Source organism: Phymastichus coffea, unplaced genomic scaffold (genome assembly GCF_024137745.1).
Source record: "Phymastichus coffea isolate CEN01 unplaced genomic scaffold, Cenicafe_Pcof_1.1 PCOF00035, whole genome shotgun sequence".
NCBI classification, from domain to species: domain Eukaryota; kingdom Metazoa; phylum Arthropoda; class Insecta; order Hymenoptera; family Eulophidae; genus Phymastichus; species Phymastichus coffea.
Window position 1 is genome coordinate 2767499 of NW_026706846.1, and position 22739 is coordinate 2790237.

General features: G+C 34.2%; 1 protein-coding gene across 2 annotated transcripts in view; it reads right to left on the reverse strand.

Moving 5' to 3' along the window:
• The window catches only part of LOC131663404 (MORN repeat-containing protein 4-like), a 297631-nt gene that overhangs the window by 52305 nt on the left and 222587 nt on the right, over window positions 1-22739 (reverse strand). The window contains exons 4-5 of one of the 2 annotated variants that reach the window (XM_058933801.1): window positions 13043-13356; window positions 11313-11661 (exon numbers count right to left, since the gene is read on the reverse strand). In XM_058933801.1, coding sequence (XP_058789784.1) covers window positions 11341-11661; window positions 13043-13356 — 635 coding nt within the window. In that variant the 3' untranslated portion in view covers window positions 11313-11340. Of the gene's footprint in view, window positions 1-11312; window positions 11662-13042; window positions 13357-22739 lie in introns of those variants that run through there. The other variant, XM_058933802.1, reaches the window with a different exon arrangement.

Here is a 22739-nt window from a genome sequence, read left to right on the forward strand (position 1 = left end):
GGTAAACGCGAATTATCTAGATCAGTGATTTCGTCTTCGATCACCTTCTTCTAATCCCGTCAGTTCAGGCAAATGGCGGAATGGTCAGCGCGAATCACTTTACGCACCAGGGAGATCGCCGTCGACGGATCCATGCGTCGCGGCGACCTATTAGGCCGAGAAATTCACGCCCGCACTCCGCAATTCCTAATAATGAGTGGCACTTTACCTGCTTACGATTTCGGTGGAAGATTCGGTGAGTGAAATTGGAAAATTAGGCTGTTTGACACAGGTCACTCGTTCCAACTCGAGAGATAGCGGCAAAATGAACGAGAATCGGCTTTTCGTGGTAAAAGATTACCCTTCCTCTCCTCTTTCCGAGAAGAAAACCTATTAGTGGCCGATATGCTAATTCGGATATCGGTAGCGCCCTCCGAATTTTTCATCATTGGTTAGTATGTAAATTAGAGAGATACACGCCCTCATTTTATCTCCTACTTTTGTCGCTATTTACCCTCTCTCACCCTCCCTCCCTCTAAGTCGGTTAGCATTGATCGATCAGAAAGAGCTACCCCTACTCTTATCTATTTTTCGATGCGGACGGAAATCAAATTTTATTGTAATTCGCTTATTGGTCGTCACGTCACCAGCGAGTTTCATCAGAAGTTCGAATCTCGTTAGTCAATTTATCAATTTAATTTCTCAGAATGTTTGTCGCTTATCATTACAATAAAGGGATGTGTCGGTCGCATATGAATTTTCCTACTTCTGTATTTTTCCATTTTTCATATTAAAATTCAACTTTAATTAATTGTGAATAATAAAATAATTAAAGTAGTTTCATTCGTAGCGCCCGCATCTTCGCATTTACATTTAATTTTATTTATCATTTCGCTCGCTTCATATAATCTATCTCGCTCTTATTTAGTCTATCTCGCTCGCTCTTGTTTAGTCTATCTTGCTCGCTCTCGCTTAGTCTGTCTCGCTCGCTTTGTCTCGCTTGCTCTCGCTCAGTCTGTCTCGCTCGCTCATGTTCAGTCTGTCTCGGCGCTTCAAAATGGCCGTTCGCTCTTTCGCGCGTACACCTCGTTTTCTGATACCGGTCTTTGGAGCGCCTCCTGGTGCGCTCCTGTTTCGGTCAGGTGATGTGTGTTCGAGTGTTTGTCACCGGGTGTCACTAGTTGTCAGCATCAGTGTGAGTGTGTGGCGTTCAGGATGTCGTCGATGGTGCGCGGTAGCCTGACACAGCTGATTGTCGGCTGCCACTTCATCGGCGATTTTCTGCTCGCTCCAGGTGTGCCAGCGTTCTACGAGTGTCAGTGCTAGTGTCTGGGAGTGTAACGGACCTGCATGTGTCATCAACATGCATTTCCGTTACATTTCCCAGTTAGGTTTCTCGTGCTTTCTCTCCGGTCTGCAACACGTGGTCGTGAGTGTGTGTGTGTACGGGTGCTCTCTTATTTTATGTAGTGCGCTCCATTTTTGAGTATCCGTCGGATCGCGTTCGTCGGCTTGCTTCATTAATTTCTCCGGTGTTGGTGTACGGACATTGGATACCAATGGAAAGGTTATTTCGCTAGTAGTGAAAGAATATAGTATTTATCCGGATTCATCTACAATCTTATTTGCTATCTCTTCGTACAGTAGACCATAACGCGATAAAAGTTACATATGTTGCGAGGCAGTCGATGTCAATATGTGTTTCCTCCTTCAGAGTCGATACAATGTTAAGGTTACAAGGTTAATTTACATTTAACACCAGATTGCAAATGTACGAGACCGTAATTTAAATTAATTGCGGCCGTATAATCTTGTAGTATGATTTTGATAGAAGCCTGTACCACAACATTTTTCCAATTGCCATAGGCATTTGAATAATGAGACCCATTTGCCATCGGTATCGATTCGACCTCTCAAAGTTAATGGGCGGACGTTGATCTGGTTTTTTGTTTTAATATCATGAAACACGTATATTTCATCGGCTTAAAATCGATAAGAACCATATGTATATAGATTGATAAATTGTTGTTCACTAACATTAAAGATATATTCGTGATGCCCTTTGGGTACTAAAGAAATATGTGAAAACATTTCGCAGTTATAAATCTTACGTGATATTTGAATTTTATATTGTCTTACTTGTGTGTCTTGAAAATTGTTCATTTGTAATAGACTTATAAAAACTACGGTGGAATTTAGTTCTGTCTGTGGCACGTCACAAATCTCTACGTCGCATAAGGACACAGTCGTTATGTTTAACGATTTATTCCACAATCGTATCCGATGAAGGTCATGGCTAGACTGATTATATAAGTTACGAATAATAGTAGGAAAAACATGATTTCAATCTATAATCAAAAATTTATTATATGTTCCTTGGTAATTTATTTATTTATTTATTTATACATTAATTTATTTTTTTTTAAATTCTATATTTTTCTTATCTTATCTAGTGTTGATTAATGTCTGATATTCTAAGTCGATTAGCTTGAACGACTTTAGGTTCCTTTTTGATTTGTTTTTTAATATTATTCTTAAGCAAAATAGCTACTATTTTATAGGGTCCAGTATAATGGTTTTCAAGTTTACCTGATTTCGAATCAGATTTGAGAAATATGTAATTTCCTAGTTTAAAATTTTGAGGATTAACCCATTAACGCCGATAAAGCCAAAAATCTTAACTTTACTTTGCGTTTATTTTTGAAGTACTTAAACATCAAGAATATGTCTAAAAATGACTTACTTTATGTTTTTGGGGTCGCTCTACAAGATTCTAAAGTCAAAATGATGATTAGATTTCAAAAAAAAGAAATATGGCGACTTTTTTCGAAAAAAGCACTGAAAAATTTGTCGAGAAAAATTTAAAAATCAAATTTTCTATCAAAATAGCATGTTTTTATTCAACAAAAATGAGCACAAGTTTGCACAAACATTTCAAACTTTCGAAATATGACCTATAAAAATTAAAAATTCCAAAATGTACGTCTCAAAATGACGGCGAAGTGGAAATTTCTTTTTTAACTTCAGAAGCGTTTTTCGAGAAATTTTTCGCGAAAGTCTCTAGTTTTCGAAAAAAACACTTCTGAAGTTAAAAAAGAAATTTCTACTTCGCCGCCATTTTGAAACGTACATTTTGGAATTTTTAATTTTTGTAGGTCATATTTCGAAAGTTTGAAATGTTTGTGCAAACTTGTGCTCATTTTTGTTGAATAAAAACATGCTATTTTGAAAGAAAAATTTATTTTTAAATTTTTCTCGATAAATTTTTCAGTGCTTTTTTCGAAAAAAGTCGCCATATTTTTTTTTCTTGCGCCAATTTTTGTATACCCACTAACCTTGTTACTAAATTTGTTATATATCCCTTATAAGTGGATAGTAAATAACCTTCTCCTAATTAGGGGATTATTAGATGATAATTTAGCTCATCCGAATACAATTTACAATTTACATCATCCGAAAACAATCTCATAAGCAGTGTGTTTAGTACTTTCTTGTACACAACTGTTATAATTTAACATACGAGGTGTGTTCAAAAAGTAAGGTGACTTTTCAAATTTTTCGGGCAACGTACTTTCGATTATCGATTTTTTTGTTTTGTTATGTTGGTACACTCTTCCCGAACATCTGTACCAAGTTTCAAGTGTATAGCATTTTTTGTTTGGTTGTGAGAAGCGTAAAGGTTATAAGTGTTTTGCGTGCTCGGTGATTTCTTGCTATCGAAAAATATGGATTAAAGGATTTGCATCAAATTTTGTGTAAAAAATAAAATAAAGTGCTCCGAAACACTTGAAATGTTGACGGAGGCATACGGTGAAACTGTTCTGAGTAAAAACAATGTTTACAAGTGGTACAAGCTCTTCCAAGATGGCCGGGAAGATGCCAATGACGAGCCTCGCTCTGGACGCCCAAGCACGTCAACAACTGATGAAAACGTTCAAGCAGTAAAGAAAATTGTTCGGAAAAATCGTCGAATCACTATCAGAGAAGTTGCTGAGGATGTTGGTATATCACTTGGCTCGTGCCATGAAATTTTTTCTAACGTTTTGGGCATGAGACGTGTGTCAGCGAAGTTTGTTCCGAAATTGCTAAATTTTGACCAAAAGAACCGTCGCATGAGCACCGCTCAAGAACTGTTGAATGACGTCAACGACGACCCAGATTTACTCAAAAGGGTCATAACTGGTGACGAATCATGGGTATATGGTTATGATATCGAAACCAAAGTCCAATCGTCCCAATGGAAGAGCCCAGATGAGCCAAGACCGAAAAAAGCACGCCAAGTTCGATCAAATATCAAAGTTTTGCTCACTGTTTTCTTCGATTACCATGGCGTGGTGCATCAGGAGTTCTTACCATATGGACGTACGGTTAATAAACAGTATTATCTTGAAGTTATGCGCCGTTTGCGAGAAGCAATACGAAGAAAACGCCCAGAATTGTGGAAAAACAATTCATGGCTTTTGCATCACGATAATGCCCCTGCTCACTCATCTTTGCTTGTGAGAGATTTTTTGGCCAAAAACAACACCACAATCATGCCTCAGCCACCATATTCACCGGATTTGGCCCCATGTGACTTTTTCTTGTTCCCAAAACTGAAGAGACTTATGAAAGGACGGAGATTTGCAACGATTGAAGAGATAAAGACTGCATCGCTGGAAGAGCTCAAGGCTATACCGAAAAGTGCTTATGAGAAGTGCTTTGAGGATTGGAAAAACCGTTGGCATAAGTGTATTGTATCTGAGGGGGATTACTTTGATGGGGACAACATAAATATTCATAAATAAATAAATATTTTTTCTTAAAAATACAAAGTCACCTTACTTTTTGAACACACCTCGTAGTTAAATCTAGCCAATCGTCCTAATTATTATCAGCAGCGGTATATTGTTTTAAAAAATCAGCTAAAAAATGGTGAGAACATTCTAATGAACCGTTAAATTGTGGTCTAAACGCCGTAGTTTGGAATTTTCTTATTTTAAAACGTTTAGAAATTCATTTTATTAAATTATGTAGGAAATTTTTTCCTTGATCCGTTAGTATTGCTTTGGTTTAGCCAAAGACGCATATAAATATCTTCATGAAAGCGTCAGCGATCGTTGCTAACGTTGTGTCTATTAAAGGTTCTGCTAGGCAAAATTTACTTAATTTATCTTACATCGTTAAAATATACTCGTAACCATTTAAGGTTTTCTTTAACGGTCCCACGATATCCATCGCGATTTTGTCAAAAAACGGTTGCACAAGTATCGGTAATAATCATAGGTTGTTTAGTTTTCAATCGGATTAATTTCCTTAATTGACATTCTAAACATTGCTGTATGCGTCTTTGAATATCATCCTTAAGATTTTCTCAATAAAAATTCTGTCTAATTCGGTAAAAGGTTTTTGATACTCCACGTCTTCCAATCGGTGACGTATAAAGCTCATACAAGATTGCATCTCGTCGCTCTAGGGGAACGTATTCGAGTGTATTTATAGCAAAATAACTAATCGTTTTACTATTTTAATAGAAATATAATTTATTTGTATAATACAAGTATAAATGATATCAATTGGACATCAACTAATTAACTAACTAATAACAACTGATTGATTAATAAATATTAACTAATTTTGTTGCTATGCCAACAATACGTTTTTGTTTTATAGTCTATTTTCGAATCTGTCGACACATATTCATACAAATTAAAATAGTTATATCAGTATTTCTAAAGACGATATCTAATATATTGACTACCTCTATCCATTCTAATTTCTCTATTTCCTTACTTTTTGTATTATAGACTACTGTTAAATTCAAATTTTTTAATAAGTTTCTTAATATAATTAAAGTTGAAAGTATATATTTTTTTTAATATGGCTTATTGATTCGGGATGTTCATCGCGAATACAGAGACCAAACGATAATACCCTTTCCCCTCACTTACTTGATTACTTTTCCAACATTTACTAGTTGTTTGCTTACTATTTGATTATATTTAATCATTACTTTAGTACCTTCATCACAAGCTTCCCTATTACTACTAATAAAGTGTACTACGTTACCATGAGTTCTGTCCCTCTTGTTTTAAAAAGAAAAATTACACTTTTTAATTTTGTTTTGATTTTTAATGATCTGCTGATTTGTGTAGCAAATAAATAATCTTGTATATGGGCAACAATAAAAGAAATTTTTTATGTTCTTTTGTTAAGCATTGCAATAGTAGTCGATTCGATCAATCGATCTGTTCGTGATTCGGTAGCGATCGCGATGCTAGAGCGAACGTCTAAAAGAGAAAGGGGGCGCGCGATCAGAGTTCAAAGTTTCAGTTAAGCCTCAGCTGTTACTTGCGAAAGTACCGCTAATTAGTTTTCACAGCGTTTCGCCGTTTTGCTATAAAAAGTGGTCCTGGGATATTTTGGATACGTGCGTGAGTGATTATAGACCTTAGCAGTAGCAACAAAACACAGCAGCAAGCGAGCAGCAGCATTTGTCGGAGTAACAATTGTTCGTGAGCGAGGCAGCGCAGCTGGTTCCTGAGGAGTACCGACAGTCGATTTGCTTCAACAATTACGGCTGATCACCGTAATTGCACCGCAGAGCAGGTGCACCTTCTGTTTCACGAGAATATTTTGTCTATCGCGACTGTTATTTTTGTTTCACGCCGAGCGTTAGATTTCGCGGTAGAATTTTGAATTCTCTCTCTCTCCCCATATTATTGTTAAACATTGTAAATCCTATTCGCATGCGTTAGTTTTTCGGCCCATCAAAGACTGTAATTCTCTAGCCATAAACGATATTAATTTTATTCGCCGAATACGTTATTTCGTTTCCAATTAGTTTAAGGGATCTATCACCAGTTAAATTTTAAACCGATTTAATCTAGAGGATTAGTTGGAATAAATATTAGGTCACTCATAACTAAGATAGATCGAGTGTCACAAGTCAGGTGACTTAACTCGGTTGAAAAGAAGTCATCGGAACAAAACTATCAAACGTAAAGGCAAATACACGTATACTAATACGTGTTTAACGGAGCGGTGGTCAGCTCTGCATCGTGGGAGTTCGTTCTTTAATAAACCCCGGTTGTACTAGCTAATTCACCCCGTTACAGCATTAAAAACTTAATTCTAATATAAACAATATTATCTTCACGTTACTTAAAGCTTTTGCTATTACCTTTGAAATGGCGTCAAGTTTTTTATTCTATAACTCTTTTTCGCTGATATATAAAACTTTAAAGTTTGGCAAATTTCGCCTTAGGGTGGGAAAAGTACGTGCCGGACACGTACATTCTTAACGTTTTTAGAGAGTGGAAAATCTTGAACTAATTCAACCTTTTTACGATCAACTTCAAGTCCATTTCAGCTTATAACGTGACCCAAATAATTTACTTTGCGCATGAGTAATTTAAATTTGCTGATTTGTAACTTCAAACCGGCTTCCCTCAATCGATCTACCAATTTTTTAAGCTTTCTATCATGTTCTTTCACGGCATTTGCGTAAATTTACGATATCATCTAAATATACAAAAACATTCATTAATGGCTGAAATGTGCATTTTTCAAACCAAAGGGTATATAAACGAACTGATATTGACCAAACGGCGTTTTAAAGCTTCTTTATGAACTTTTCGGTGCATCTTCAGTTGTCAAAATCCATTTGAAAGATCTAGAATGATATAGAGGTTAGCTCCTCTTACTTCGTCGAAAATTTGTGTAAATATGTGTAATATTTGGAATGGGATACGAGTCAGCAACCATCTTTTCATTGAGTTCTCGCATATCAAGTACCATACGACTATTCTCATCTGAAGTCTTTGGCACAATCCAGACCGGATTAAGTAAGAAGAATTCGATTCTCGTATTATTCCTGCTTTAAGTAACTTATTCACATGATGGTCCTATTTGTCTTTCATTGTTTGAGGAATTTAATACTGTTTGCATTTAAAGGTATTTCCTCTATCATAGGGATTTCATGTATAATTTTATCTGTGCTCGATAGTTCGTCTCCCGGTAAGTATAATACGTCTCTTGTTCCATTTAATAACTTTATAATATATTCTTTCTCTTCAGTATTCATATGAATTAAATCTACTCAATCTTCTATCTTCTTATTAGACTGTTTAATTTCCTCTTCAATATATAAATCTGCAATATTGAAATATACATCATCTAATTCTTGAATATCGAGATCCTGAAAAATTTCTTTTTGTGCGATTGAGAATACATGGCGTATTGCTAAATACGGTAGTTCAACTTTCTCTATTGGTATTAACTCTTATAGCATTTTCTTAAACTCTTCATTAGTAAGTGTATTATAAACAACAAAGTTTGGTTTTTTATTATTCATCTTATTTTCTATTATTAATGATACTAAAAAGTTTTTTGTAGCAAAAGTAATATATTCAAAATCAATAGTGGCTTTCGTATTCTCTAAATATAAAGCACCCATAGTTATGGCATGATCCATTTGAAAATCGTCTTTTAAAATATGAAAAATTGTATCAGTTCCTAATAATTTTATTTCTGTTATTCCTAAAGTCAGATTTATTTGTTCACCTATTCCCTTCAAATTAATAATAAGTGAACTATCAATAGCATTAATAAGAGGTAACAAGCTTTTTTTAATATTGTTGTATTCAGATCCGGTATCAATAAGAAGATATTCTTGAGATCCTGTTGGAGGATTCGTTATTGATACGAGGTATTATTCTTAGTATTAGTTGTTCTCTTTCAACATTGTATACTGAGCAAAATCCTGTATATACAAAATTTTTTAATTTCGTAAAAGTAATTGAATGATTGTTTGAGAGGAATCTTCGTTTTTCTAACCCTATTGTAGTCTTACTGACCAAGAAGTAATTAGCTCCGAGTATCACATTCCAGGGTACAGGAAAATTGCTTGGCACTAACAAAAATTCAGTTGGTTTGTCAAATACTGATAAAGTGATTGCTCCAATAGTCGAAAAATTTTCTATCCCGATGCCCTTTAACAGACGGCGTTTAGTATTATCTACATAATCGAAATGATCTTGTACAATACCAATATTGAGATGTTAGTCTCTGATCCGTTGTCTAACATTACTTCTAATGGTTTTCCAAAAATTTGATATTAATTACTGGAACTTTTGCAGCAAACATTATTTATGGGTATAGGCGTATCTCTTCCGTTTCTTCTCCTATCTCTACCCGGGTTATATTCGTCCTCTGCACTGGGATATTCGTAGAGGACCGTTGATCATTTCTCTGGTTTTGATTTTGTTTCATATAATTCATCCAATTTTTTTTTGTAACCATCAGCTATTACATAGCCTCGCATCTTGCAATAATGACATTCAACGTTGACTTTATCGAATGTTGTATATACCGAGTGTTCCAGACCATCCGTACAGCCATTTTAAAATCGAAAATTCGTGTTTTTGTGAAAAATGTTTCAGATAAAAGTTGTTTAAGATAAAGGGGGCCATCTATCTGTATAATTAGTTTTGATCTTGAACATCGTTTTCAAGGTCATTTGAAGGTCGAATTGTTTTTTTTAAATGGGAATCCCTATTTTTGACACCGGCTTCGGAAAGAGCGGGAAATTTTACGTCCAAAACAGTATTTTAAAATTTCTTTTTCATGGCCTTGAGAAGGTCGATTTATGGTCAAATGCTTGAAAAACTACCTAAAAGCGTTTTTTTAATTTTTATGATATCGAAAAATGACCTCTACAAAATTTGTTCAGAACAGAGTGAGCCACCGAATGCACCAAAAATCTTTGACCTTTAACCTCATTTTGAAGGTCATTTCAAGGTCGAAGTGTTTTTTGTAATGGAAACCCCTCTTTTTGACCCCGGATTCGCACATAGCGCGAAATCCAACATTTGGATAAGGTATTATGTTGAGTTTCGCGCTATGTGCGAATCCGTGGTCAAAAATAGGGATTCCCATTAGAAAAAAATACTAATGTAACTAACTCAACAATAGTGTTACGTCTCACTAATTGTGAGGCGTGAATTTTTAATCTTTTTCGGCTGTGATTTCTCACTTTACCCGGGTAAGGAAAGATTGATGTTAGCTAAAATACAGAAAATTTGACGTGCACGGCGCCAGTGCTTATCTAATCCCTGAATCTAAATCGATTATTTTAGCGCCAATCTTTTCAGAAGGCACAGAGAATTGACTATAGATTCCACTCAAACTTATAAAGATCCTATTGATCCAAGTTCTGAGTGTTAAACTAAATATCAATTCTATCCAACTTGTTTTGCAACAAGAGGACCGAGCGATACGGAATTGGGAAAATTAATTTAAAGAAAGATTACTAAAAGGAAATTATGTGTTCTATAAATTAAATTTAGACTTACTTTTATTAAAAATTGAAATCCTTCCTCACAATTTGAAATAAAAATTAAAACTTTAAAAATTGAGCCTTGCACGCTCACAACATAAAAAGAATTAAATTATCTTTGTCTCAAAACTAGCCCTTGCCACTATGAGAGAGGAGGTCTGGGGACCCTATTGAAAAAATCCAGCTGGAAATCGAGTATGGAAATCCACGTGGAATCCAGGTGGAAATTCTTAAAAAATCCAGGTAGATTTCTCGTTGATTTTCAAGGAAATCCATGTGGATTTTTTGGGTTTCCGGCATGAATTTTCGAGGAAAACCACGTGGATTCCTTGGTTTTCCGGTATGGATTTTCTAGGAAATCCAGGAGGATTCCTTGGTTTTCCGGCATGGATTTTCGAGGAAAACCACGTGGATTCCTTGGTTTTCCGGCATGGATTATCCAGGAAATGCAGGTGGATTTTTTGTATTCCGGCATGGATTTTCCAGGAAATCCAGGTGGATTTTTTTGTTTTCCGGCATGGATTTTCGAGGAAAACCACGTGTTCCTTGGTTTTCTGGCATGGATTTTCCCGGAAATCCAGGTGGTTTTTTTTGATTTTCCGGCATGGATTTTTCAGAAAATCCAGGTCAATTTTTTGGTGACCCAGCATGGCTTTTGTAGGAAATGTAGGTAGTTGTACGGGTCATCCAACATGGACTTTTTAGGAATCCAGATCGAATCATCCGTTAACAACGAGTAACAAAAATCTTAGGCATTTTAGTATCGCTTATAATTTTATTTAGAAGAAAATATTTGGTTCAATAAATAAATAATGTTACATGGCAAATAAGTTAAACAAATAAGTTAAATAGTAAGAAATTATTAATAATATTATTAATATGAATATTCATGTCTCAATATCAGTGTCTTCATTTGTACGCTCACCGGACGTTTTCTTTTGCATTTTTATGCAATAATTAATCTCTTCTGTTAAATAATAATTTTTTTTAAAGAATTTTTTTCATTTTTCCTTCGTCAATATTCATTTTCTTGCAATAATATTTCAAACATTCTGTAAATCGATCGGGTAATCCATTATTGTCAAATACGAGAACCGAGATGATGAAATATTCGAAATATACTTGCTTTCGATTGTCATAAGCTCGAACTTGTAGAGTTTCTTTCGCATATTTTTTCCTCTTGGTGTGTAAGACGGCTTGGCTGACACACATCTTGTACTCAGCAGCTTTGTGTAATCACCGTCTTGCGAATGAAGAGCTCGAAGAACTCCTTTCATGAATTTTCTTTCGTCTTTCGATTTGAGAAGCAATTTCCAATCTTCATAAGGCATTTTGAAATGCTTGTTCAACCAGATGTATGTAATCTGGAAAAAAAGAGCTTTTGACATTGCTTTTGGAATCAAAACGAGTAATGCAAATTTAATTATTGGGTTATCGATGAGTAACTTTTTAAGGGTTGATGCAAAATCAAACTCAATTATAAATTGTACTGATATAAATCGATATAGATAATATATATCGATATAGATATATGTGCTATGAGCCCTATGGGCGATATACGTGGGTTGTCTGAAAAGTTTCCGACCTCAACCTGAAGATGGCAGCCCCTATCTATATAAATTGGGATATATGTATGCACATGTCTTGGGAGATTCTCAGCAAAATTTCAGCAATTTTGGACACTTAGTTTTTACTTAACAACCAGATAAATGAGTCGTTGTGCAGATTGGGAAAAACTTGAGTATCGAGCTGTCATTAAATACTTGTATTTAAAAGGAAATACGCCAACGCAAATCAAAGAAAAGTTGGACACTGTGTACGGAGATTCTGCACCTCCATGTACGATCGTAAAATTTTAGGCAGCCGAATCCAAACGTGGTCGTATCAGCTTGGCTGGTGATGAGCGTTCAGGGCAAACAAAAACTGCGACAGCCAGCGATAACATTGAAAAAATTCACCAAATGGTATTGGACGATCGTCGAATTAAGGTTAGAGAGATAGAAGAGGCTCTTGGTATATCAAAAAAACGAATTTGCCATATACTGAATGAAGAATTGGGCATGCGTAAAAACCGCGCGTTGGGTGCCGTGTTTGCTCACTTTGGACCAAAAACGCATTCGAACGAACATTTCCAAGGCCTTATTGACGCGGTTTATGCAAAACGAGTCCGATATTTTGCAACGATTCATAACTGCAGATGAAACCTGGTTCCATCACTATACTCCTGAAACGAAAGAATAGTCAAAACAATGGATTGCAAAAGGCGAGCCTGCTCCGAAAAAGGCAAAGACGAAATCACGATTGGTGGTTTGGTTTTCACGTAATTTTCGCAGTATTCGGGCAACGTATCAATTAATTAGTCTACTGCTGATCGCGACGACGAGGCGCGACAAAATTGTAACTCTCTCAACGTACGGACATGTGGCTGAAGAGACGCGAGATCACGTCCGCGAACGTTGAGATTATAACGGAAAATGAATATAATGATGGCAGAGCTTCCGCGGCCAAGCCGCAAGGCTCCCCTCTTTTGGTCAATGGCCAGTGAGTCGGCGGACGCAGGCGCGCCGCGGAAAATGCAAATGAGCCTACAGTTGTTATCGGTGGCGGCCTGCCCTAGCGATGGCACTACGGCCTGTACTCGCTAGTCTAGTCGTGAAAATATTCAAATTTTAGGTGTTTGTACATGGAAAATTGATTGAGTTCATGGCGCATTACTACAAAATATTATAAAATTATTCAACTCACTGTAACACCTTCAGTTATTGTGGTTGTTTTTGTCCCAAAATTTGAAAAATATTCCGTCATTTTATTGGCCTCTTCATCCATTTCATTTTCTTGTTCATCTTTTGCCGCATTTTTCGAATTTTTAAACAAATTGCGCGTAAACATTGCAACTTCTTTGGTCCGAAGACTCACTGCCGGAACAGCAGAGCTTTGTGAGCTACAATCTTCACCTATTGAAAGTGACCTGCCATCTTCAAGTCCGGAATCACTTTCCTTGACATGCTGTGTTCGCGGTTGTTTGTTGATATCTGGAGATGTGTTGTATGTAATCTTTCCTACAAGAAGTTTTTAATATCAACATAATAAATATTCGTTTATAGTGGGGTATTGCAGATTTTCATCCCGAATGATCGAACAGCATAAAAAGATACATTTTCACCCAAAACAAATCCTAATAAAATCAGGAAAATCTTTACTCCGAAATGCAGCAAGTCAACTAGAAAACGGAGCTCACGTTTTAGAATCGTTTAAATCATTCAAATTATAATAATGCAATAACAGAAACATCATTCCACGTTGTGGCGTTGCTGAACCGTATTACAAATCCAAATGACGCCATATTGGATAGCACCATCTTACATCTTATCGAGAATTCCGTTCGCACGATCAAGAAGAAAAAAAATACAGAAATAACCTAATAACCCAAAAAACGTGTCTTAATTTTCATCGTTTTTAATAGTAACAGCTATTAACCGACAAATATCAGTGTACTGGTACATGCCTTTTGGATGTTTAAGGGGACCAGCCGGTGTTCAACACTGAAAATTTGAAGTATTCATTATTGCGGTGTGAAAATAGTTCTAATAAAGATATTGACGTGGGATTTTTTTCAGCTTAAAGTACTCTGAATAAGCTTCGATTTTTTTTGTTACAAGTTCCAAAATATTCATTGTACACCTAATATGGACACAACAAACACCAAGCTCTATTTTTCGAAAAATTGAGCTTTGTCACACTTTTCTGAACTCAACAGAGAACGAAAATCATTTTGGGAGAGCTCATTTTCTTCGTCGTGAACCGGACTATGAATTAAGTGGAGCACTTTAAAAAAAATTGATTCCAACTATTTTTTTAAGATTATTTCCTAAAAAATATATTTCTTCTAACAATAAATTTTCATATATCGGCTGAAAAAACTAGGAAGAATCAATTTTTATAGAAAAATGCTCCACATAATCTATAATCCGGTTCACAACGAAGAAAATGAGCTCTCCCAAAATGATTTTCGTTTACTCTGGTGTTCAGAAAAGCTGGCAAAACTCAATTTTTCGAAAAATATAGCTTGGTGTTTGTTGTGTCCATATTAGGTGTACAATAAATACTTTGGATCTTGTAACAAAGAAAATCAAAGTTTATTCAGAGTACTTTAAGCTGAAAAAAAGTCCCACGTCTGTATCTTTATAAGAACTATTTTTTTACACCGGAATAATGAAAATTTTTAATTTTCAGTGTTTAACATCGGCTAGCCCCCTTAAGGTGGTTTCCTGGCGGAAATTGACAAAAAAAATCTGTAACGTTATAACAAAGAGTCAAAGTGCTTAAGTCAAGTTTCTTCTATTATCGAAAAAGCATTCAAAATGCCATAGGAACCATGGAAATCCTTGTGACAATTCAAACACTATTCCAGGTAACGCTCCATATTAAATTTTCTCAACAGATTTATAAAATTCAATACACCGTTTACTTATTAGCGGAAAGTATTTTTGACTTATAAAATGATATGTGAAAATATTGTTTATATTGTTATTACTTTTCGCTCTTGATTTAGGCATCTCCGGAGACATCGATTCATCATCCAAATTAAAAATTTCTGATGATTCTGCACCGTAATTGTGCTCAAATGCTCTTCTTGGTGTAGATCTTCCAGAGTCATTGTACATATTTTGTATCGATTCATCTCGTCTACCTTCCTCTGCAGAACTTTCGCGACTGTTTTGTGATGTACAAAAATCAATATTTGTAGTGGATAGTGTACTTTTGTCGCCTACAATCTTCTCCAGAATATCCTCATCGTTCTTTTTAGGCGTAGGCGTCATACTAGGTAGGTTTGTCTGCAGCTGTTGCTTGAGAATATAGTCATTTAAAAACATAAATTCGTCAATAAATTGATTATTATATTTATTGATTATACACACACACACACACACACACACGCACGCACGCGCGCGCGTATATACACACACACACACATAAGGTTCGAAACATAGCGCTAACAGGAAACTGTAGCTGATTTTTGTCTTATTTGTCAGCCACAGTGCCTTGGTAAGGGAATGAATCATTAATGCAAATTTCATTTTTGGTTTAAAATTATCTCAACATTTAGCATGAAAATTAAGTAGTTTTGAATCTGAAAATATTTAATTTTGAATGTAAGACGGAAATTATCCAAGGATGACGATGAAATTAGTGAAATAGTTATGACTTTAGAATGACTTTGAAATGAGCTCTAACACGAGTTCGACAACGCGCAATGTTCGCGGTTCAACAGTTTTTTGAAAAAATGGATGGTCTCCCATGTGGAAATCGACAAATTCTTGCACAGTCAAACGCGATTTACGCGTGCCTCAACCTTACTTTTACGAATACAAGAACTTCACTTCCAAGCCATCTTATTTCTTAAGAAGGATATTAAAAAAATTACCTCAAATACAGATTTTCTACCGTTATTCAATTCTTTTACAAGTTCTTCCAGGCGCAAATTTTTTATCTACAATCTTTCATTCATTATTTGGAAAGTTTCTAATCTTTCTTCTATTACTTGCAAAGAGTTTTTCATTTTTTGTTTGCTCTCACGTAGAGATGCGATCTCTCTTTCAAGCTCTTTAATCCGATCATTTATAGCTGTAGAATCATGAGCCATCGCCACCAACGGTGGTGTAACAGCTGCTGTTGAAGTGCTTGGCTTGTTTTGCTCGCTATTCAAAGGCAACGATAGTGTATTAGTGCGTATAAATCTTTCCATCACTTCTTTTTGTGCGTTTTTGTGGCAACTCTGAAATCATCAACAGCATTCAAATAGTTAACAGAAAAAAAAAATACTTTACGAAATAGAAACTCAAATTCGAACTCTAATAAAACTGAGTTTCTATTATCTTAATTAGTAGTAATATATTATAATAGTTATTATATCTGATTCATTCGACTTCCATTAAATAAGCATTTTGAAAGTTCGCTACAATTTAATAGTGAGTAGCTCCGGATATATTCAAGGATTGAATTTTCGCTATTCGCATGATCAGATCAGGAGTCGAACTTGTTTATGAGCTTTACAAACTTGGAAATTTATGAATTTTTTTTTTTTCAACTCACCAACTGCTGTTGTTTCAAATCCTGATTTTTACTGCTTGCTGCAGTTTTGTTTTCTTTTTTTTCAGAGGACTTCCTTCGTACTCCTCCGATGATTCTTGGTCGTAATATCTAGCGACGACCGAATCATGGAGCGAACTAAAAATTCCTCTTTTCTCATCGAATTCCGTAAACTCGGCGCTAGTATGGATCTCTAAAAAATTAAATAAAAGGTTACTTATATGGTTCTATAATCTATCATCAGATTTAAAAGTTTCATAGACTGTGCATTCGAAAAAAATATATTTCTGCCAATTTTAAGACACGCGTCTTTGTGAGTATGGCCCTAGAATACATTTTTGCTGTATGAACATTGAAACTCAAAATTGAAGCGATAGTTATTACAAATCGAGATGGAATACCTACTAAGCTTTTTTGTATATTTTAGGTAAATCACCAGCTTATGGTGCTATAGATAGTGAAAAAGAAAATATCGAGGCGAATTTAACCGATTATGAATTCCGAAGTATATAATTTAAATATTATTCAATCTCACTATGATATTCATACAATATTCTTTAGATTAATTTTATGATTCGATAGATACTGACGACGATGAACATATATAAAATGTATGATCTGAAACATTGAAAACACCTTGGCCGTAGGATTTTGACCAGAGTTCTGAACCGATTGGGCTGAAATTTGGTGCATATATTCTAATACATATTTTCCAAGGAACAAGTGAAGGGATTTTGCTAAAAGTAAGTTGAAGTTGAAATAATAAATTATTTGTAACAAAAAATGATAATAATTATAGAAAGTGACCATAAATGGAACATGTTAATAATGAAGGCATTATTTTTTAGGAAAACCCTTCACTTATCTTGTAAAGGCATAAATAAGGAGTAGAATCCATTCGATTAGAGTGATCTAGCCCAAGCATAATTTTTTACAGTCTGCGGCAAAGCACTTTTCACTCATTATGGTTTATACGATTGTTGTAGGTACCTGATGTGACTTTTGGTATTCGTAAGTGAATAAATTACTTAATTTTATACTCTACTTTCAAAAAGTTGTCACTAAATTAAAAAGTTATCATGTTTTCATTACTCAATCAGGATTTTAAAATTTACAGGAAAAACTCCAGCTGGCCCCCTTAATGTCCATAAATTTTTACATGGGTTCATGTTTGGACAGCAAGTAAACCTTATAGAAAGAAAAAACTTAGCTCTCTCTCTCTCTCTCTTCAAATTAAATTTCATCCATCTGTTTTCTTGGAATCATGCACAAAGTTGAAAAAGTTTGAAAGTCTCTAACTCACAAAATTAAATATATTGTTCGAACGAGAATCAGCAGAAGAAAGAAATTTTCTTACGTACAAATTAATATTCTAATCCTCATACAAAAATGGATATTTCAATATATTTTATATTGAATTTATATTGATATTTCTATTTATTTTATAATTCAATATATTTTATATTGAAATAATGGTAAATAAGATGTAATAAGGACGTATTTTAGGAAGGTAGCATTTTGAGCGATTTTATAAGGTCTTAAGGGAAGTAACCAATGTTTTGGGTCGAAAAAATCCATTTTTTGTTATACCTGTATTGAATCTATGTACTAGTTGCCAGTTTTTTAAGCTGTGTAAAATTCAAAATCTATAATAATTATCCAAATTGATATCTACTCGTTCCATGGGTTTTACAGTAGAATTGGAAAAAGTCACTTAAAAAAACAAAAGGAAAAAAAAGGGTTTGCTTAGATCACTATAGATCACCAAATTTTTTTTTAATTTAAGTTGAAATAAAAGTTGCTGGAAACTGGGTACAGATGGTCGAGTATTGGTACTGTCACTTTATAAATTGATAAAGCTCACGGTGGTCCTGAACCAACTTTAAATAGCATGGAAAAGCACCACGAAAAAAATCATGGGGTTCGATTCAGAAACACAAAATGTAAGCTCATTTAAATTTTTACAGAATTTCTGAGGGCCGTTTTTGAAAAAACTCATTTTTGAAAAAAGAAATATAAAAAAGTGAAAAAAAATCACGTTTATGTCAATTTTTTTCACGAAAAAAATATTTGCAACGTCTAAATATATTTTTCGAAGCTTAAGTAAAAGTAGTTTTTCTAATTGGTATTCAAATAAAAAATTATTTTTACAAAAAATTCTCTATTAGCATAAATGATACGTTGGAAAATAGATATAAAAATGACAATTGAGTTTTTGTAATAAATATATTCTTCATAAAACACATAATAAATAAAATAACTTCATATAGTAACGCATAACAATTATATAAGGCACATATATAACACAGTTTATAGTTTTCGAGAATAGATTTCTAATTGATCGATCACTTATATGTGCCTCGAATTGTATTCTTGAACGGCTCTTAACAATTTTTCGGCATAGTTTGGATGAGACTCATGAACTTTATATTTTGCCCAAATACTTTGAAAATCGGAATGCAATGACTCCAAAGCTTGTTCGCTGTAGAAACCAAGACCTCTTCCAACTTTGGCACAAAAATCAGGTACATGAAAAAAAACTGCATGAACTTTCGGCGTGATTGAAATATCCAAAGCAATATAACTACTTCTAAACTTAGCGATACAAGACCGAAAATCAGGTTTAAGCACAAAAGAAAAACAAGAGTCAACCACGATTCGGAAATTTTGTAAGCACTGAACGTATTTCAAGCAATTGATACAACATTTCGCTCGTAATAAATCAACACTATTCAAAAGTTTCTTACAAGAATTTCCGGCAAATGCTGGACTACCGTGCACGAATTCACGAGTTACATTACAATCGTGAGCCCACTGTAAGCTGTCTTTTTCGCAACAAGAGAGCATATCTTTATATACAGTATTTACAACGCCAATTAAAAGGTGTAATTCTGGTGGTGGTATTATGTCAATAATTTTCTTATTGTTGTCTTGTGATGAAAACACTGGGTTATCTGTACAGTTATTATAATTTTTAGCATTTGTTTTAATACTTTCCTTTTTCTTCCAGGAACAGGCACTATTTTCACAATTTTGAATAGTTCTATAAACTCCACATTCATTGAGATTATTTTTCGATGCAGTGCACCACGTACAAGGATGCATGCTTGAGTGTGCCATTATACCTGTTAGAACATTTGCTAATTTCAAGTCCGTCGCTATTGTACTTTCAATATTTTTAATCTTCAAAAGTTGCCATAACATCAAAGCATTTTCATAATTTTCTTGTGTGTGTGCGACCAAGCCAAGCAATAATATTTTTTTCACACCTGTATCTTTAAACTGCTTTGCAGCAAGACCATCCCTATAACTTTGCCGTGTATTTTTTCTTGTTTCTATAATACTGTCATCGTCATTTTGTATTGAAAGAGAGACTTTTAAGAAACCCCCACCTCCGTCTATTCCGAATTTCAAGTGTTTATTATTAATATTTCTTTTTTATACAATTGTGCTTACTAATTTTTCAACATTGTTACAAAATACGAGGGTTTGGGAGGAAATAGTTCTTTTTCCATTCGCTATATCTGTTATATCACAGTTTTTGACTTCAAAAAAAGAATCGAGTGTGTGATTTAGTTTCTGTAATTTAGTATTCAGATTGGATTCGAAAAATTTTCTATCATTCGTTGCAACTCGAATAGCTCTAGCACAACGTTTAGCTTTGTTTGATGATAAATTGAGATCTATTGAAATTTTGTTAAAGTCTTCAGCCGAAATTTGTCGACAAAGTTTTTTACCTTTTAGCTCAGATTTATTAACTTCTATTCGCATTCTCTTTCCGTGAGTTTGGGATAATGCTACTAGTTTACCTTTATCAAACGATGTATTTGTTTCTTCTGTTATGTTTTTAATCAATTTAGAAGCCAAATGTTCCTTTTCTTTCAAGGTCAAATCTTGTGTGACACGTTCTATTTTTTTATAGTTCATAACTTTTCGACAAATATGTTTTCGTCCATAAGTATAATCCCGTTGACACTTGGCACATTTTCTTTTCTCTTGGTTTGCAGTGTCATTTTTATTAGATGTAGCACGATTTGATCTTCCAATCATACACAAGCCGCACTGACAAATATTACCATCAACATTCCTCGTATTACGAATAACTTTTTTGAAACCAGAATAATCTGGCAAAGTGATTTTAATTGTACTATCACCATTTTCTTTTTTCTTCGCAGCACGATATACTTTAATGTTACATGAACTACAAATAGCACTGGGTAAATTAACATCATTAACATCATAACTGCAAACTTTTTCATTCTTTAACAGTAATGCACCAGCAATATCCCTCAAATCATTTTTCTTTTGTAAACACAACAAACATATTTTCGATCGATTTTCTTCGTGGGTTAGAGCGCGACTTTTTATTTTATGCATATTCGCGAAAGACTACAATACTTCTCATGCATTGACGCGATCAAAACAGAGAAATAACTTCCACAACACACCTGACAATCGAGTGCGACGCTCTGTTTCAACATTTCGACGAAGACTGATATATTGATACGCACTATAATGAAAAGATGTACATCATTTATGCTAATAGAGAATTTTTTGTAAAAATAATTTTTTATTTGAATACCAATTAGAAAAACTACTTTTACTTAAGCTTCGAAAAATATATTTAGACGTTGCAAATATTTTTTTCGTGAAAAAAATTGACATAAACGTGATTTTTTTTCACTTTTTTATATTTCTTTTTTCAAAAATGAGTTTTTTCAAAAACGGCCCTCAGAAATTCTGTAAAAATTTAAATGAGCTTACATTTTGTGTTTCTGAATCGAACCCCATGATTTTTTTCGTGGTGCTTTTCCATGCTATTTAAAGTTGGTTCAGGACCACCGTGAGCTGAATCTTTCAAAAGCTATGTACAGAAAAAAAGCAGGAAGAAAAATATAATTCTTATCTTGCATGAACAATGACGATAGTTTGCATTTGTATATTTTTCGAAATCTATTTCATATCTTAGTTGCTGAATATATTTGATATACATGTGTATAAGATTACATCAGCCAATTCATACTTATAAGAGAAATAACATTGATTATTATAATACTAAAAAAATTGAATTCACTTACTTTTAATTGCTGATATCTGAACGGCTAATTTAACTTGATCATTATTTTTATCGTGCCAAAGAATAGTGTATACAAACAGGTTATCAAATATCTTGCTAGCTTTACTAGGTTCTATGTTATCAAATTCCAATATGTCTTTGATAGGTATTGTCTCCTTGATACCGTCTTCGAGATACTTAATTTTTGCATAATACCCTTCACCAAGAAACTTGCTCAACATTGCTGCTCTGATAATTGTGAAAAATTGATTAAAAGTCGAATTTCAATTGGACTTAGATAAGAGCTGGTTTAAACGAACAATGAAGACAAGAGATTGTTGGCGGTGACATTCTGTGTGACAAAAAAGTGAGAAAGAACAAAGAACAAAGAAGTATATAAAACTATAGATTGCACTGCCGCTCGAAATTTCTCGGTGCCTTAGTAATTAATTTAATTAATTTACCGAAACAAGTTTTATTTTATGTTAAAACAAAGAGTAAACGTGTCTGTACATGAAGCAAATAAAGATCAATAATGATTCATGATTTTTCATTTTTTTTCTCAAATTTTTTATTTATGCGGATACAATATTTGTGGAATTCGGACTCAGCGTACCGACGAAAACAATAGGTTATGGGCAATGCTGAAAATGTGTTTTCACTTACAAGGAAACCCCCCCAACCCGACCTCACCGATTTCAATAATCATTTGATATGTTATAGTTCATCAAAAAATAAGACATACGTATTTTTTTTTATCGGCGGAAAAACACTTTGAGGGGGTGAAAACAACCCTCAAAGTTCACCCCCAAAAATAAATTTTCCAATGTATCTCAGCATCTAATTGATATTTTACGACCAAACAAATTTCATATCACTTCTCATGTGAAAAGCAAACTAGCACATGCAATTCCGACCACAAGGGATGCAACCCTTATTTTTTTTATTTAAAAAACTATCTATTTCATGGCTATTTTTATGAAAAAAATTAAAATAACCCGAAAAAAATTGGAAAAAATATTACCCTACATAAAATACAAAAATAAAGTTAATCTAGTCAAGCTTTTTTTCAAACTACCCCCTTAAAGTTGAAAAACCACCCCTAAAAAGTTGTTTTCAATACATTACAGGTAGTGTTGATAATTTAGTGTAAAATACGTTAAGCATCATTTATACTGTACAAACACAACTATCTCGTGCAGTTTCGACCACAAGGGTTGCAACCCCTAATTTCTGTCATCGAAATTTTTACCTTCTTTGTACCTATTTTTGAAGAAAAGTTCATAATGAGCTTAA